The sequence below is a fragment of the Salvelinus sp. IW2-2015 genome, linkage group LG2 (genome assembly GCF_002910315.2).
Source record: "Salvelinus sp. IW2-2015 linkage group LG2, ASM291031v2, whole genome shotgun sequence".
NCBI classification, from domain to species: domain Eukaryota; kingdom Metazoa; phylum Chordata; class Actinopteri; order Salmoniformes; family Salmonidae; genus Salvelinus; species Salvelinus sp. IW2-2015.
This window is the reverse complement of record NC_036839.1, coordinates 33,329,766-33,349,641: the sequence shown is the minus strand read 5'-3', so window position 1 is coordinate 33,349,641 and position 19,876 is coordinate 33,329,766. Positions and strand designations below refer to the sequence as shown.

Genomic DNA, 19,876 nt, shown 5'->3' with positions numbered 1-19,876 from the left:
TTGAAAACCACAAGCTATTCTGTTTAGAAAAACATAAAAGTGGATGTAAATGTACATAAATAATTTGCCTACATGTCAAAGTCTAGGTGATAGCCTATGTGTATTGGCTACAGTTTGTAATGTCCAGACCGGTGCTGACAGGAGGGAGTTGCCAGAAAATGTAGCCAAACTTTAATGAGACTTTTAATTACATATACACTGAACAAAAATATAAACTCAACATGGACTACAGGAAAAGGAGGACCAAGCACGCCCCCATTCTCATCAACAGGGCTGTAGTGGAGCAGGTTGAGAGCTTCAAGTTCCTTGGTGTCCACATCACCAACAAACTATCATGGTCCAAACACACCAAGACAGTTGTGAAGAGGGCACGACAATGCCTATTCCCCCTCAGGAGACTGAAAAGATTTGGCATGGGTCCTCAGATCCTCAAAAGGTTCTACAGCTGAACCATCGAGAGCATCCTGACTGGTTGCATCACCGCCTGGTATGGCAACTGCTCGGCCTTGGACCGCAAGGCACTACAGGGGGTAGTGCATACGGCCCAGTACATCACTGGGGCCAAGTTTCCTGCCACCCAGGACCTCTATACCAGGCGGTGTCAGAGGAAGGCCCTAAAAATGGACAAAGACTCCAGCCACCCCAGTCATAGATTGTTCTCTCTGCTACCGCACGGTAAGCGGTACCGGAGTGCCAAGTCTAGGTCCAAAAGGTTTCTTAAAAGTTTCTACCCCCAAGCCATAAGACTCCTGAACAGCTAATCAAATGGCTACCTGGACTATTAGCATTATCCCCCCCATTTTTACGCTGCTGCTACTCTCTGTTTATTATCCATGCATAGTCACTTACCTCTACAACTTACCATAATTACCTCAACTAACCTGTGCACATTGACTCTGTACAGGCACCCCCTGTACATAGCCTCACTACTGTTATTTTATTGTTGCTCCTTAATTATTATTTATTTATCTTATTTTTTTTAATCTATTTTATTTTTATTTATTTTTACTTCAGTTTATTTTAGTCAATACTTTCTTAGCACTTTTCTTTTTTTACTGCATTGTTGGTTTAGGGCTTGTAAGTAAGCATATAACTGTAAGGTTGTATTCGGCGCATGTGACAAATAAAATGTGTTTTGATTTGATGTGTTGGTCCCATGTTTCATGAGTTGAAATAAAAGATCCCAGAAATGTTCCATGTGCTTTAAAAGCTTATTTTTTCTAAAATGTGGTGTACAAATTTGTTTACATCCCTGTTAGTGAGCATTTCTCCTTTGCCAATATAATCCATCCAGCTGACAGGTGTGGCATATCAAGAAGCTGATTAAACATAATGCTTATTACACAGGGGACAATAAAAGGCCACTCTAAAATGTGCAGTTTTGTCACACAACACATTGTCACAGATGTCTGACTGCAGTTCAGCATCGTAACCGACTCAGTGGGAAAATGCTCACCTTCGATGGCCACTGGCACACTGTGTCAAAAGGGCACTGCACATGCAATCCGTTAGAACATTTTAAAGAGGGGAGATCTAATATGCAACAACTAGCATTGGTTGCTAATATGACTAGGATTGTGCCTTCAGCTACAGGACAATGAAAGAAAGTTGATATAAAATAATTTCCTCCTCGGATATGGTCTGATTTTGGCTATGCTACTTTGAAGCAAGGTAAGACATACCTTATAATATATATAATAACATTCAGATTTCAAACAATGAAGTATATGTTTTCTAAATGTTTTATTCTTCTCCCAGACAATTGGTTGGCGCCAAGTTAATTTATTGGATTTTCATACATTCTTTATTATTATTAAAAATWAAAAWAAATGGCCAAAAGCCAGCTATTACCGGCTAATGAAAACCCTGCTACCGCACGAAAACCCTAGTTGAGGTAATTATGGTAAGTTGTAGATGTCACGCCCTGGCCATAGTATTCTTTGTTTTCTTTATTATTTTAGTTAGGTCAGGGTGTGACATGGGAAGTTTGTGTGTTTTGTCTAGTTTAGGGTGATTGTATTGTTTAGGGGGTTTTGTATAGTGTATGGGGTTGTGTTCAGGAGAGAGGTCTAGGAAAGTCTATGGTTGCCTGGTTTGGTTCTCAATCAGAGACAGCTGGTTATTGTTGTCTCTGATTGGGAGCCATATTTAAGGCAGCCATAGGCTTTAGGTGATTGTGGGTAATTGTCTATGTTCTATGTTGCATGTGTGCACTTAGTTCGTTTTAGYTTCACGATCGTTTGTTTGTTGTTCGTTTAATAAGTATTTGTTTTTTCTTCATTAAAAGAAGATGGCTTTCTTTCACGCTGCGCCTTGGTCCTCTCTCTCACCCATAGACGATCGTGACAGTAGAGGTAAAGTGACTATGCATGGATAATAAACAGAGAGTAGCAGCAGCGTAAAAATGGGGGGGACAATGCTAATAGTCCAGGTAGCCATTTGATTAGCTGTTCAGGAGTCTTATGGCTTGGGGGTAGAAACTTTTAAGAGCCACTGCGGCCCCTAATAATGAGTTCAGATTTTTTGTGGCCCCCGCCCCCATCAAATTTGCCCATCCCTAATCTAAGTAATCATGGTCAAATTCCCGGCCCGGGGACCACATTCATTTTGTTAGTCAGTCTCACTCAGATATCATATTAACTCTAAAGAGAGGKGCCGCTAAAATGTTTTGCTCGCAAGGTGGTGGGGGGGTACGCACATGTGGGTACGCAGATTTTTTGTGGCCCCCACTCCCATCAAAGTTGCCCATCCCTGGTGTAGTGTGTTGAACTGACCTCAGTGAGCTTTCCGCACACAGTGCACTTGGTTTTGAGAGAGGACTTGGGTGGGTTCTGTTTGTTCTCATAGGCTCCCAGACAGCCTGTACTGCAGAACTCCTGGAACGACTCACTGGAGTCCACCTGTGCCACTATCGTGCCCTTCATTGTAGTGATGTCCCTGGAAGACACACGTTAACACACACACACACTAGAAATAAAGTAGAAAATTAGATATATCAACACACACACAGTGACACTTCTTCTTACTTTTTGCACATGGTGCAGCACTTCTTGGGGGTGGGCTTGTGTGAGAAGGCAGAGAGGCAGGTGGTGGAACAGAACAGGTGAGTGGATCCTTTCCGCTGGTAGGCCGTCTGGCCTTTCTTCAGAGGCTTCTTACAATTGGCGCAGGTCACCTTGACAGTGCGAGGGGGGTTCTGGGAGCCAGAGGGGGAGGGCCCGGGCGGTTTGGGCAGAGAGGCGGTTGGTGACGGAGAGTCCACCCCCGTCTGTTTCTGGTTCCGTGGGAACGAGGCCGACTGGGATATCCACGAATCTGTGGAGAATAAACACAAACAAACAAAGTTTAGCAGACCTGAAGAAACAACGTAACAGGTGCAATGTGAAAAGAAGCTGTAAGCCAGCATAGAATGGTTCAGCACAATAGTGTTAAAACCATATGAGTTTGTGTTTACTACCAGGCCTCTGGTGGGTTCCTGTGTCTCCGTTCTGTACAGGCTGGCTAGTGGTGGAGGTGTTGCTGACTCTGCCAGGGTTGAAAGTGGCCGGGGGCCTGGTAGTGCTGATGGAGCTCCGGGCCTCAGGGTTCAGACTGAAGGTGCTGCTAATCTGCAAGCCCTTCTCCACTACACCCGACCCCCCGACCCCCACCCCGCCTTGCAGCGACGTCACACTGGTGATCATCAGGTTCATGTCCCTCTCAGGCTCTGCCACTGACTCGGCTGCTGTAGCTGCCGTGGCGACGGCAGAGGGCCCCAGCGTTGTGACGTTGCCAATCTTTATCTCAGAGTCCGGCTCCGTGCTGCTCAGGATACCTCCGCTGTACGAAGAGGGGCCTCCGGCTGTGGCCAGTAAAGAAGAGCCTCTGTGCCCGAGATCCTCCTCATCGTCAATGACGATGGGCTCTGTGGATGGTGCTGAGGTGGCAGGTGGACTGTTTTTTTTTAAGGGGGCTGCTGCTGCGGCGGTTGTCGTGTTTACCGTTGCCGTGGTTTCTGTTTCTGAGGGGCGTGGCTCAGTGTAGTCTGCGGGGGTGCCAGCATGGGAAGGAGGAGTAGCAGAGGGGGTGGGGGGCTGTTTCCCTGAGGGAGATGGGGCCTCTTCCACCAGTACCACATCATCATCATTGTTCTCCGGAACCCAGGAGGGTTCCTCTGTTACCGTGGTGACGGGAGCCTGGGATCCAGTGGGGGGTGTGGTTTTCTCTGAGGAGCGAGTGGTGTCTGTGTCCATGGGTTCCTCTTCTGGGGCTGGGGTTGTGCTCCCCTCCACTACCCCAGGCTTGGGCTCCAATTCCCCATCCATCATTTAGGCTGCTACCACCTGTCCTGCACCTACACAAACACAGCACATGTTATTAGGAGTAACCTACCATAAGCCTAGTCCATGTTAAACATGTTGAGTGCAGGTATCTCAGGTACAAGCTGTATGTATGTGAAGAAATAGGAACACTGCCAACCTCTGTTTAGGCTACCTAGCTGATTACAAAATAATCATTAACGAGCTCAGGTAAAACCCAGGTAATATTTGTGTGTATATTTGTGTTTTCGGTTATTGTCCTGCTGAAAGGTGAATTTGTCTCCCAGTGTCTGGTGGAAAGCAGACGGGACCAGGTTTTTCTCTAGGATTTTGCCTGTGCTTAGCTCTATCCTCCCTAGTTCTTGCCGATGACAAGCATAATCATTTCACGATGCAGCCACCACCATGCCTGAAAATATCAAGAGTGGTAGTCAGTGATGGGTTGTGTTGGATTTGCTCCAAACATAACGCTTTTTATTCAGGACATAAAGCACATTTTTCTCGGTTTTACTTTAGTGACTTTAAAAATATAGATTTTTATTCTGTACAGGCTTCCTTCTTTTCACTCTGTCAATTAGGTTAGTATTGTGGAGTAACTACAATGTTGTTGATCCATCCTCAGTTTTCTCCTATCACAGCCATTAAACTCTGTAACTATTTAAAATCACCATTGGCCTCAATGTGAAATCCCTGAGAGGTTTTCTTCCTCTCCGGCAACTGAGTTAGGAAGGACGCCTGCATCTTTGTAGTGACTGGGTGTATTGATACACCATCAAAAGTGTAATTAATAACTTCACCATGCTCAAAGGTATATTCAATGTTTTTTTTTTACCCATCTACCAATAGATTCCCTTCTTTGCGAGGCATTGGAAAACCTCCCTGGTCTTTGTGGTTGAATCTGTGTTTGAAATTCACTGCTCGACCGAGGGACCTTACAGATAATTGTATATGTGGGATACAGAAATTAGGCAGTCATTAAAAAAATCGAGTTAAGGGGGCCTCCCGAGTGGGGCAGCGGTCTAAGGCACTGCATTGCAGTGCTAGAAGTGTCACTACAGACCCGGGTTCGATCCTGGGCTGTATCACAACTGGCTGTGATCGGGAGTCCCATAGGGTGGAGCACAATTGGCTGGCTTCCGGGTTAAGCAGGCAGGTGTTAAGAAGCGCGGTTCGGCGGGTCATGTTTCAGGGGGCGCATGACTCGACCTTCGCCTCCCAAACCCATTGGGGAGTTGCAGCGATGAGACGAGATCAAAATTGGGAAGAAGAAGAGGGTAAAACACAAAAAAGATATATATAATTGTTAAACATTATTATTGCACACAGAGTGAATCCATGCAACTTATTATGTGACTTTAGCAAATTTTTACTCCTGAACTTATTTAGGCTTGCCAAAACAAAAGGGGTTGAATATTTATTGACCCCCCACAAAGTAAAATATTGCACTGACATTTCAGCTTTTCATTTTTCATTAATTTGTAAAAATGTCTAAAAACATAATTCCACTGACATTCTGGGGTATTGTATGTAGGCCAGTGAGAAAAAAAAATCTAATTTTAAATTCAGGCTGTAACACAACAAAATGTGGAAAAACTCAAGGGGTGTGAATACTTTCTGAAGGCACAGAGTAAATCTGCTTTACCAGTACTAACGTGACTACACCGTTTTCATGTTACAAAACACGAAGCTGTCTCTAAAACGGCAAGTTGTCTCCACAGTAATAAACATAGCTATCAAAGGGAATGTGTGCTTGCTGGCCAATGTGACACAAAATACTGCAAAGTAATATAAAAACTACAGTTCAGGTAAAGTTGTAAGGACAAAACATAATTATGTTTTAATTAGCAAGCTAGCTTGCTATCAAAGATGAGAGATTAGGTGTATATAGCTGGTGAAATTAGTTAATCCCGCAATGTTGCACTTCTGTGTTTAGCAGAATAACATTCCAACAGCAACCAAAATGTGAGAACTAATACTGTTGCTGCCTATGTGCCATTTTATCTTAGGCTACCCATCCCCAACCCCCCTCTGCTATGCATGGCCACAGAAGTGAAACCATGGGGCGGCAGGTAGCCTAGTAATTAGAGTGTTGGGCCAGTAACCGAAAGGTGGCTAAATCGAATCCCTGAGCTGACAAGGTAAAAGTCTGTTGTTCTGCCCCTGAACAAGGCAGTTAACCCACTGTTCTTAGGCTGTCATTGTAAATAAGAATTTGTTCTTAACTGACTTGCCTAGTTAAATAAAGGTAAAATGGCCAGACACCTTCCTCTCCACAGAGAATGCTTGAGTATGTCATTGTCAAGTTCATAGAACTTAGGCTATACATTGATCCATGACTGACAGACTATGTGACTATTCACTAACTCCACCTTTGTGTCTGTGTTTCAGGAGTCAACAGCCTCACTGAAGTTTGTCCAGAGTGCAGGCCTGCCACTGAAAATAACATCATAACTCAAGTAAAGTAGAATCAGGACAATAACAAGACTGGACAATCATGGGTGGCTTGACCCAGGTGTTGATGTGCACAGTGGGTAATGTATGGACCAGACTATATGTGTTTCATGTGTCTTACAGGACTGAGTCCTCCCGGGCTGTGTGATGCAGACCTAGGACAGGGGCTGAGCAAGCAGCAATATTGTAATATTGACAAAGTGAGGATGTGGATGAAATTGTTTTTGAAAAATATCACAGAATGGTACCACGTTTTGTTCTGTTTATCATTCAATGCCTGTTCTAATAATGTTTACATAACCAACTAAAATCATGCAAGCTAACAGTCGGGCCACAAACATACAAAATAATGGCACAGTATAACAGTGGTGCACAGAATGGCACAACGGAACGCACAACTCTTCGATCCTTGTCACGGATGGGCTATTGCAGCAGACAACCATACCGGGTTCCACTCCTATCAGCTAAGCGGCTTCACCAACACTGGACAATAGACGAGTGGAAAAACATTGCCTGGGCCGACGAATCCCGGTTCCTGTTGCGTCATGCTGACGGCAGAGTCAGGATTTGGCATAAGCAGCATGAGTCCACGGACCCATCCTGCCTGGTGTCAACGGTACAGGCTGGTGGTGGTGGTGTACTGGTGTGGGGAATGTTTTCCTGGCACATGTTAGGTCCCTTGATACCAATTAAGCAACGAATGAACGCCATAGCGTATCTGAACATTGTTGCTGACCAAACCCAATAGAGTATCTTTGGCATCTTTGGATGGAACGGGCTGTTCGCAGCATGATGCCATCGCAACTTCATGATACCATCGCATCAGCATGGACCAACATCCCTGTGGAACATTTCCAACACTTTACAGAATMCATGTCCAAAGAATTCAGGCTGTTCTGGGGGCAAAGGGGGTCCAACCAGGTACTAGATGGGTGTACCTAATAAACTATATATATWTTTGTAACGCCTTAATGCAAGGGGCGCTGCTGCTTTGTAACCAAATATCCACAGTTGCTAATAGTTATCAGTAGCTAGCTAGCTAGCTAGCTTTTTTGGTCCAGGGAGTAGCTAGGTTAGCTAACCTCTAGCTTTGCTGGTAAAACTCCAGTATTACTGCTAAACTCTGTATTCATCCTTGATCATTAAATTCCGTTGCAGACGAGGGAGGAGGAGAGTGGATGGTCATTCACCATGTCGTAGCTAACGTTACCAGTAACAGTGCTGTGCTCCATAGCTAAGCTTCCCTGAGCCTGGCTGTTTGGTTTGTTAACAAATAACGGAGTGTGGGCTGTGTCAGAGACCGCATGGGCTGTGCACATGTTGGAAGGTGGAGATGTGCACGCCCGATTAATCAATATTTATAAGGAGCCATACGTCCATGTTCCGAGGGTGGAACTAAATCCACCTTTACCAACTCTGTTGCCAAGAGACGCAACACCTTTGGTTACTGACCCGTAGTGATCAGGAGAATACCATGGAGGTTGGTTTTACTCTGTAGACATCAGGGTCACGTTCAGTACTAGGCACTAGGCGCCAAACCCGGAGGAGAAATGCAGCACTACCTGGCTACATTCATTCTCCAGTTTGGGTACATGTACAGAGTATACCAAATATTAGGAAAAACCTTCCTAATACTGAGTTGCACACTGCCCTTTTTCCCTCACAACAGCTTCAATTAGTTGGGGCATGGACTCCACAAGGTGTCGAAAACGTTCCATTGGGTTCCTGGCCCATGTTGACTCCAATGCTTCCCACAGTTGTTTCAAGTTGGCTGGATGTCCTTTGGGTGGTGGACCATTCCTGATACACATGGGAAATTGTTGAGTTGTAGTTCTTSACACAAACCGGTGTGCCTGGCCACCATTCCCCCTTCAAAGGCACTTACATTTTTTGTATCTGTGCCATTCAGAGGGTGAATGGGCAAGACATAATCCATCTCTCAATTGTCTCATGGCTTAAAAATCCTTCTTTAACCCGTCTCCTCCCCTTCATCTACACTGATTGAAGTGGATTTAACAAGTGACATCAATAAGGGATCATAGYGTTCACCTGGATTCCTCTGGTCAGTCTATGTCATGGAAAAAGCAGGCGTTCTTAATGTTTTGTATACGCAGTGCATAATCCAGTCCACTATATCAAATATGATTGTAGACTGCAACTGATTGTAGTTGCCACGGCAGGGCTCGATATTAACGTTTGTCCGCTTGCCTGGGCAAGTAAAAAAAAATGTTGGACACCAGATTTAAGTTGTCTGAATGAACAAGAAAATAATTCATGCAAAAACAAATCACAATATCAAACAAATAGGCTACTCCGATCATAATTGGATCAGAATTGATGCAATGTTTTGCTCACTGTTCTCCCAATCTCTGCAGAGCACATCGGAGTATAATTATTATAGGCCTGCATTGGCAGGCACAAGCAGTCTTTCAATCATGCAGTCGCGAGATGTGTTTGAGATCAAAGTGAGCCACGTTGGCACATTTGTTGATAATAATTACTAGCGAGTTATTTGCCCAGTTTGAGCAAATTTTTGGTCAATGAAAATCTTAGAAAAGTCATGGTGTGTGCATCACCTGCGTRTGTGCCAGCGGGAGGTTACCAGAGGAGAGTATTTGTGGTCCAGTTGCCAGGACCATAAATACAAATTCCATCTAGACACCATTGCCCTAGAGCACACAAAAAACAAAACATACCTCAGGTAAACATCAGCGCCACAGGTAACTTCCACAAAGCTGTGAACGAGCTGAGAGGCAAGGCAAGAAGGGCCTTGCCATCAAAAGGAACATAAAATTTGACATACCAATTAGGATCTGGCTAAAAATACTTGAATCAGTTATAGAACCCATTGCCCTTTATGGTTGTGAGGTCTGGGGTCCGCTCACCAACCAAGAATTCACAAAATGGGACAAACACCAAATTGAGACTGCATGCAGAATTCTGCAAAAATATCCTCAATGTACAACATAAACACCAAATAATGCATGCAGAGCAGAATTAGGCCGATACCCGCTAATTATCAAAATCCAGAAAAGAGACGTTAAATTCTACAACCACCTAAAAGGAAGCGATTCCCAAATCTTCCATAACAAAGCCATCACCTGCAGAGAGATAAACATGGAGAAGAGTCCCCTAAGCAAGCTGGTCCTGGGGCTCTGTTCACAAACATAAACAGACCCCACAGAGCCCCAGGACAGCAACACAATTAGACCCAACCAAATCATGAGAAAACAAAAAGATAATTACTTGACACATTGGAAAGAATTAACAAAAAAACAGAGCAAACTAGAATGCTATTTGGCCCTAAACAGAGAGTACACAGTGGCAGAATACCTGACCACTGTGACTGACCCAAACTTAAGGAAAACTTTGACTATGTACAGACTCAGTGAGCATAGCCTTGCTATTGAGAAAGGGCGCCGTAGGCACACTTGGCTCTCAAGAGAAGACAGGCTATGTGCACACTGCCCACAAAATGAGGTGGAAACTGAGCTGCATTTCCTAGCCTCCTGCCAAATGTATGACCATATTAGAGACACATATTTCCCTCAGATTACACAATCCAAAGAATTTGAAAACAAACCCAATTTTGATAAACTCCCATATCTACTGGGTGAAATACCAGTGTGCCATCACAGCAGCAATATTTGTGACCTGTTGCCACAAGAAAACAGCAACCAGTGAAGAACAAACAACATTGTAAATACAACCCATATTTATTTCCCCCTTGAACATCGTTACAACACTGTATATAGACATAATATGACATTTGAAATGTCTTTAWTCTTTTGGAACTTCTGTGAGTGTAATGTTTACTGTTAATTTTTACTGTTTATTTCACTTTTGTTTATTATCTACTTCACTTGCTTTGGCCATGTTAACATATGTTTCCCATGCCAATAAAGCCCTTGAATTGAATTGCGAGAGAGAGAGAGACATTGCGCAGCAGGTAAAACAATGATATACAACCGACTAACTAGACAACAAATTCAAAACATAGTGTAGTTTGGCTGGTTATCTTTATAGTTAACTATTTAGCTATTAACATGCATTAAGGTCATTGTCATGTCTGATGTCCTAAAATATCTTTCTACCGCACTCCTGTATAACTGTAAATGGACAACACGCAGTTGATGAAACCAATAGTGGATACTAGTCCGGTTGTAAAACAGTCTCTCAAGTGCTCAAAATTGGCTAGGATTCTCCTCTCTTCAATACTGGCCATGTATTTCTGACCAAGTTAAAAAATATTATTTGAATAGCCTGATTGACAAGTAACTCCTATGCTGTCAAGATCTCCCCTGAACATTGAATATTTTCACTTTACAAATAGATAAACATCTTAATTAACTACCTTGCCCACCTTATTAATTTGATCCTTGATTCATTGAATGGGGGAATTCTTTAATAAAAACATATTTGGTTGTAATTGTAATGTTGCAGGGTGGCCAACATTCCTGGAGAGTCCAGGCTTTTGCTCCAGCCCTGCTCGAACACACCACATTGTAAAAAATAAAAAAATAAGCTGCTCAACAGGACGAGCAGGATGGATCAAAAGCCTGCACACCCAGTAGCTCTCCAGATGGAGGGTTGACGGACCACATGTGTTTTGTACAGTAGCCTATCAGTGCAATATTTTACTTTGTGGGGGGTTAAGTACCTTGCTCAAGGCCATAACGGCAGGAGATATAATACATGGGATCAGAGACCAGTAGCCTTTCATTGTGTCAATAACAGTGATAATAATGAAGGTTATTTTCTGAAGTGGTTCCTTGCATCATACAACACAATGTTCAGTCAGATTTTTGGCCGATGGTGTAACGGACCATTTTTATTTTTGGACAAGTGACTTGAGCTTTCGGATAAGTAAAAACATCAGTCCTACTTACCCGAAGAACAAGTGGCTAAAAATGTCAAGCCAAGTGGCTAAAAATGTCAAGCCATGTTATACAGCCTTTTATGATTGCGATTGACACCCCCAAAGACCAAAGCTGAACACAACTGAATGGCCATTCTGTTATGGCAACATAAACTCTGCAAAAAAACAAATGTCCTCTCACTGTTAACAGCATTATTTTCAGCAAACTTAACATGTATAAATATTTGTATGAACATAACAAGATTCAACAACTGAGTCTGAGACATAAACTGAACAAGTTCCACAGACAAGTGACTAACAGAAATTGAATAATGTGTCCCTGAACAAAGGGGGGGGTCAAAATAAAAAGTAACAGTCAGTATCTGGTGTGGCCACCAGCTGCATTAAGTACTGCAGAGCATTTCCTCTTCATGGACTGCACCAGATTTACCAGTTCTTGCTGTGAGATGTTACCCCACTCTTCCACCAAGACACCTGCAAGTTCCCGGACATTTCTGGGGGGGAATGGCCCTAGCCCTCACCCTCCGATCCAACAGGTCCCATACGGGCTCAATGGGATTGAGATCCGGGCTCTTCGCTGGCCATGGCAGAACACTGACATTCCTGTCTTGCAGGAAATCACGCACAGAACGAGCAGTATGGCTGGTGGCATTGTCATGCTGGAGGGTCATGTCAGGATGAGCCGGCAGTAAGGGTACCACATGAGGGAGGAGGATGTCTTCCCTGTAACTCACAGCGTTGAGATTGCCTGCAATGACAACGAGCTTAGTCCGATGATGCTGTGACACACCGCCCCCAGACCATGACGGACCCTCCACCTCCAAATAGATCCCGTTCCAGAGTACAGGCCGCGGTGTAACGCTCATTCCTTCGACAATAAACGCAAATCCCTGTCCCACCCCTGGTGAGACAAAACGGTGACTCGTCAGTGAAGAGCACTTTTTGCCAGTTCTGTCTGGTCCAGCGACGGTGGGTTTGTGCCCATAGGTGACGTTGTTGCCGGTGATGTCTGGTGAGGACCTGCCTTACAACAAGCCTACAAGCCCTCAGTCCAGCCTCTCTCAGCCTATTGCGAATAGTCTGAGTACTGACGGAGGGATTGTGCGTTCCTGGTGTAACTCAGGCAGTTGTTGTTGCCATCCTGTACCTGTCCCGCAGGTGTGATGCTCGGATGTACCGATCCTGTGCAGGTGTTTAAACCCTTTATAATGAAGATCTGTGAAGCTATTTGGATTTTTACGAATTATCTATGAAAGAYGGTGTCCTGAAAAGGGGACGTTTCTTTTTTGCTGAGTTTAGTAAACATCAGTGTTTTCGCTGCAGTCATTTAGCTGTGGCACTGCACCACCCCAAAGAAAGTATAGAATATGGAAAAATATTTATACCGTCGCGCACTTTGAAGATGCTGGAACAGTCTACATTTACTTTTCCTCTGCAAACAAAATGAGTAATGAATCGAAAAATCATACAACCCCATAGTAGAATAGTTTATCTATTTGCCTAGCCGGCTTGTTGTGTGTTCTATGCGAGATAAATATTCCTCTCGAGGTTAAGAGAATCAAATATAGGCTTCAAAAATAGGCTACATTTATTTAGTAGGCCACACAAACTTTTACCAGCAGTAGCAGTTTACACTTTATATGGCCTGCGTTTGGTCTAATGAATGAAAGCCTGAATTAATGTAATAAACAACTGATAATTAACTGAATTATCAAAAACTTTGTGCAGGCTGTGTATTTATCTACACCGTTAATGTCCTTTTACTCACGCAGCATGTTTCAACGATGGTGTTGCAGTCTATTCCCTTATCATAACCTTTCTTTTTATTTCTCTGGATAGGGAAAGTGAACTTGGCAATGTGTCGTATTCTCACGTGGGGAGAGGGAACATAAGCTCTGCGCGTGGACAAATTAGACACGTTTTAGCACCACACAAATAGGGGACAGTTCCTGGCTCCACATCTCAATGTGTGCATGGCTGGTAGCATGCTGACCAAACCGGACACGCGTGTGCGCCATCACGCGCAAGTTGATTTTGTTCACCCACACCAGAAGCGATCAGGACACGCAGGTTGAAATATCAAAACAAACTCTGAACCAATTATATTAATTTGGGGACAGGTCAAAAAGCATTAAACATTTATGGCATTTTAGCTAGCTAGCTTGCTGTTGCTAGCTAATTTGTCCTGGGATATAAACATTGGGTTGTTATTTGACCTGAAATGCACAAGGTCCTCTACTCCGACAATTAATCCGCAGATGAGAAAGGAATTCGGTTTACCGTTTTGTCATCTCTCCTCCTTCCTCAGGCTTCTTTTTTACTTCTTTGGACTTTATATGGTGGTTGGCAACCAACTTTACGGTGCATTACTACAACGACTGGAGTGTGGATGTCAGTTCATCTTTCAATCACCTATGTGGGTATATGCTCTTAAAAACCAATGAGGCGATGGGAGAGGGCGGACTTGCAGCGCATTGAGGATCACAAATAGAACCGATTTCTATTGTAGCACCTGGCCACACAGACGATCGCTGAGGCGCGCAAGCAGTGTGGGTGCAATGATTGAATAACACGTATGTGTACATTTATTTGGCAACGCACGCACACGCGACACGACCGTTGTGGTCAGCATGTTTTGTCTGCCTTGCACAGAATAGAATTCGCATCACAATGCAAAACAACAACCTGCTGCGTTTAAAACAAAGTGTATTATCTTGATTTCAAATGTAATTATTCTAAACTGCTAGCCAACCCAAGGGTTGAAAGAATGTTTTAATTCCACCCGCCAGCTGATTTTTTTGTGGCTCACCCATGGGTATCTGACCCAATGCAGGACTCTACTAATGATTAGCCCAACAGGGTAAATGCAGATAGGCAATCCCATGCTTCAGCCTATTTATTTATAGCCACTATGCTGATTCAGTTGGGTTACAGGTCATCATGCTTATTGCTAATAGCATATCTGATAATATGGACCACGTCTTTTTAAAAAGTTACCAATTGGGTGCTAAATCAAGTAGCCTAGTTGAATCTAATGTGACACGTTGACAAAAATCCCATTTAATTCCACTCAGGAAAAAAGTTGTTTCCTTTCCATTTGATAAATTAAATTCCAAGATTTGTTTGTTTGCGTGCTTGATGAAATCAGAAGTTCTGACCAATCTCTCTGCTGTAATTCTTCTTCTCACACTTATGTTTCAGAAAATGCAACAGGAAAATGAAGTGGGGTGGTGTTCAAGATCCCTAATCAGTTTATTAATGTTTTGAAAAAAGGCTTCTACAAATGTCATATAGGACAGTGGGGGCTCTACTCCACATCCTTATAAAGCCAATCTGCCAGCTATGCTCAATACTTTTGCAATAGTGGTTGAAGGGGGGTGGACAGGTGTTAAATAGTATCCATATGGTAGTTGTGGGTTCTATACATTAAAAGTAACAGCATGCATTATTCATATCAAAATGGCAAAAATAAATAGCAAAACAACCCATATGTTGATATGTGCTAGAACCAAGTCAATGATACTGATACAGCAAGAAGCAAATAGACTCCAGACTGCAGTGCAGCACTGTGAATGTGGTCTTCATTCACGTGTCTACTTCCTGCAAAGAGCTTGGACAGGCAACGTTCCGCCAACAAGACTTATCAGATGATGCCCCTACCCTCATAATAGAGGCGTGGTTAGAGACATTCGGGATTCGAACTGAACACTGAAGCACTGCATTAGACAGACTGTACACAGGCCACAGTGTCATACATTATCTGCAAACTGGCAACACAGCATACAGCTAAAACGGCACAATTTCCATTAAATCATGGGGAGTGACTTAGGTATGATGTAATTACGACAAGCACATGCCCATGCCATCATCATACCCCGGGTGGTCCCTGGTACTCTTCTACGCTCAACATAATTACCATTTGGTCAGATTATATAACGCTCAAGCCACTGTTTATGACTGATGCATGATGCACAGTGAAGCAGCTACCAGACACCTGAATATGCCATATTACAAACTATTCTATTCCTGCTGCTAGACTGCGAATGCAACTCAAATCATTTATATAATTTATTGCCACCAAGACCCATGTTTGGGGCTACTAATAGTTGATGCTCCCTAATGATGTGACTCAGTACATGAAAAGCCTACCACATTTGGCCCAAAGCTCTCCCTCTCTCCCCATCAGGCCGTGCCCTTGACTACACAAGCCGGGTAAAACCTCTGTTCAATCGCGAGGACCACAGCTCCTCCGGCTCCACTCAAGACAACCGGATAACGATGTCAACCCGCCATGCTATCATTTTTATTCAGAAAACTTAGAGCAAATGTTCCAAAACTTTAGGTGGACAATAGACCGATGACAAATATAATTAATTGATACCCGATAAGCTGCCCTGACGAACAGAGGAGCGGGGGAGATGGGGTCTGTGAGCTAACTTGAGGACCACAAAACGTGGTTCAGTTCCGTTCCCACCCCTGCTGCCCCGGCCTTCCACGGAATGGATTAGCGGCGAACTTGGTGTCGAGCCAACGAGACTGCGCCATTGTTATTACAGATAAAAATATCACAAGTTATTCGCGACCCATGTGATGTTTAGTCGCATAAGCAACGTATTATTCACGTTTCTACAGTACCACTCAACCCTGCTTCAAATGTCAATGTGATGATAGGCTAACGTTACATAGCTAGCTAGAAGGGGGGGGGGGAATCACCGTGCTCAGAAGCTAACACACATTATTATTTAGTGGACATTACTTGTTTTCCCAACACAGTCTGAAAACCAAAACAAATGTATTGTTTTTGTGATACCTGTGTAACGTAAACGTTTAATTGGAAAGTTGCCCCAGAGACTATCCGGGGCAATCACAGAAAATACACGTTCAGTTGCCACCCGAAAGGGGGCGCTATACTGTTACATATCTAGAAACTGCCCTGTTTGTGTCAATAAAATAGTTGACAGACCTAAAAACATATGTACTCTCAGTATGTCCTTTTTAGAACACTGATCCAAACCTGAGGGGGTAACTAAACATTTTCAACAAGGCAAGGGCAAAAATGTGCCCCCCTTCCGTCAGCAAGCAGCACTGCCTCACGTCCGCCATTAGAGAGCGAGCGAAACAATACGAGAGAGCGGAGGCAATATAACTAGTACCCTGCCACGGCAGAGAGGGGGAGGAAATCTCAAGCGGGGTAAAAATGTACTGCTAAATCGTCACAAATGCTGACTTTATAGCATAGCAGGGGACTCAATGGAGCCCGTGGACATATAGCTAGTTGCTGAAACTTTGACTAACTAACCGTAACATTTGAATAAAAAGTATCTGAAATTCTTACCAGAGTAGAGCTTGAAACGATATAGCGCCACTTTTGTGCCTTGACATAAATCGGGGAACGCATGCGCCTCAATGTAAAGACCAAAGATGGTGGATAAATGAAGATATCCCATAAAGGCCGTTTACAATTGAGAAAAATGGCCACAGTTCCGGTCTACTTAAGGGGTGGCTCTCCCATAGGCAACAATGCGATAGCAGCTGGGTCTGGTCTACTTAGGTAATTGACTGTATATGAACCAGAAAAAAGGAACCTATGAAATGTCTCGATTTCTCTTCCGTCTCTGGTAAAGACGTTCTAGTCCGCGCGTGGGAGGATACTGCCAACGGGATCCTTCTCGCTTCTCATCGTCGCGCAAGCGCACAATGTTCAATCAGAAGTGGTGCGGTTGACAATTCAATTGGTCAAGAATAATTAATCTACCTGAAACTCATATACAAATACCTGCATATTAACATAAACCATAAACCATAATGAATGTGGCAATGATTACGCATTTTACTTTGCCATCTGGGGTGTTTTCGTTTGGACAGCAATCGAGGTCGCATTGACCGCTCTAGTGAGATCCAATCAGCATTCAGTCCGGTCACGGTTGCGTTCAGGTCTAACACACGTCTACCTACCGGTGGTTCAATGCATTACATCATACTTTTCCAATAGGAGAACACGATGTGTAACATTTTTCATTTATTTAACCATTATTTAATTAGGCAAGTCAGTTAAGAACAAATTCTCATTTACAATGACGGCCTATTAATAAAATACATGTTTAAACGGTCGAATATAACGTCAAACACCACCCTTGAAATGTTGTAGCATATGTGGAGATATGGAAAACCGAGTCATATGCTCTTGAACATCTGGTTGCTAAAAAAAATCCTATGAATTGGTTCAAACCACACTTTGGTCAGTGTGTCTGTGCTCACTGAGCTGTACGGTAGACAAAACAATGTCCTCTACAACAAATTTGGAACCGCCTTTTGGTAGGCCATCAATGTAAATAAGAATTTGGTCTTAACTGACTTGCCTAGTTGAATAAAGGTTCAATAAAATTAAAATAAAAACCGTCTTGCGACGCAGTGGGACCATCCTCACATGTTGAGAGAGAGAGCACGGGCACCTTTCATAAAAAGTACACAGGACTAGAGGGCGTCTAAAAATGTTGAATCAGGTGCGTTTACTTTAATTAAAATGTGGTCCTGAGTCAAGTATGGGCTAATAAAAAATACTAACTTACATCTGCAAACTTACCGCATTAAGACAACTCAAGGACATTACATTCATGTTGATGATGCTATAACGGTGATATCTGCTCAGGTGTTGAATGATTCAGGTTCAGCTTGCTCTGACCTACCACTAAAACTTATTAATAACACGAAAAAAAAAACTGTTCCTAGACTTGTACTGTGTGATATTTGAACCACATCCCTTTATTGGTCTAACTCCACCTATCGGTGAATTTAGGCTATTACAGTGATTGTGTGCGTGTGCACTGACATATTAGCTATACATTATTGTTGAAGACAGGACTGTTGATGCTTATAGTATATGTGTGTGTGTGTGTGTGTGTGTGTGTGTGTGTGTGTGTGTGTGTGTGTGTGTGTACATGTGCATGGGTAACCTTCCTGTGATCTGACAACTTGTATAAGTATTGGTAATGCCTAGCCTTTAGCTCAGCAGGCAAACCCAACCTTTTAGCGCAGACCTGATTTCGACCCCAGTTGGTCACACAAGCGCATCCTTAATCAGTGCTTATTATACAATTATGACCCTTCATAGTCAATAGGCCATTAATATACATACATTATCAATAGAGATTTGATAGACCTATTAAAAAATACTCTCTATAGATGTACATGGGTGTATGGTGTATATCGAACCTAATTCCAAACCATTCACAAGCACGTGTACCTTATTTTGCAGTTCGTTGTTCTTACTAGATATGTTTATTTATATTTACTTAGTTTTAACTGTTAGTTTGTTTTGCCAATATCTCACTTGTTGTCAGGTTAAGGTTTCTTTTATTTTCAAATATCAGTTTTAAGTAATTTTCTTGTTACTTACAACCTCATGCCAATCGCATTAGCCTACGCTAACCGTCCCAAATGGGTGACTTGAATGGTTGGTCAACATTGTGATGTAATCTGCCTTGTGTAGTTCATCAACAGGATTTGCATTCTAAGAACTTCCACTCAAGCAGGGACAAATACCTTGTTTCAAAATACTGCATTCCAGTTCTTTACTCTTCTCTTTACTCTTCATGGATTTAAAARCATTGGATTGGTATAAGAATGAGCAAGAGGGTGTTTCCACCATAATTCTTGGTCCATTTCTTTTTAATCCATGTGGGGGAGTGAACAAGTGCACAAGAAGGGGAGAGATTGGACCAGTGCACTCTTGAGTCTTGCAACTGTCACTCAATTCACTCCAGCCCTTTTGTTCTTCCCCAATTGACTCTCCGCACATGATGTTAACTTAAGGATCCGCCCCTTCTTATCAATTTTCGCCAAAAATGACATACCCAAATCTAACTACTGTAGCTCAGGGCCTGAAGCAAGAATATGCATATTCTTCGTACCATTTGAAAGGAAACGTTTTGAAGTTTGTGGAAATGTGAAAGGAATGTAGGAGAATATAACACAATAGATCTGGTAAAATATAATACAAAGAAAAAACCAACCGTTCTTTTGTATTTTTTGTACCATCATCTTTGAAATGCAAGAGAAAGACCATAATGTATTATTCCAGCCCAGGTGCAATTTAGATTTTGGCCACTGGATGGCAGCAGTGTATGTGCAACGTTTTTAGACTGATCCAATGAAACATTGCATTTCTGTTCAAAATTGTGTATCAAGACAGCCCAAATGTGCCTAATTTGTTTATTAATAACTTTTCATGTTCAAAATTGGGCACTCT

General features: G+C 43.0%; 1 protein-coding gene across 2 annotated transcripts in view; it reads right to left on the bottom strand.

The window, feature by feature from the left end:
- LOC111978512 (zinc finger MYM-type protein 2) overlaps window positions 1–17,291 on the bottom strand; it is a 34,782-nt gene extending 17,491 nt beyond the window's left edge. Inside the window, exons 1-4 of one of the 2 annotated variants that reach the window (XM_024008627.3) lie at window positions 16,964–17,291; window positions 3,458–4,333; window positions 3,027–3,315; window positions 2,775–2,937 (exon numbers count right to left, since the gene is read on the bottom strand). In XM_024008627.3, the coding sequence (XP_023864395.1) occupies window positions 2,775–2,937; window positions 3,027–3,315; window positions 3,458–4,307 (1,302 nt within the window). In that variant the 5' untranslated portion in view covers window positions 4,308–4,333; window positions 16,964–17,291. Of the gene's footprint in view, window positions 1–2,774; window positions 2,938–3,026; window positions 3,316–3,457; window positions 4,334–5,358; window positions 5,420–16,963 lie in introns of those variants that run through there. The other variant, XM_070448594.1, reaches the window with a different exon arrangement.
- Between the last annotated feature and the right edge of the window lie 2,585 nt (window positions 17,292–19,876).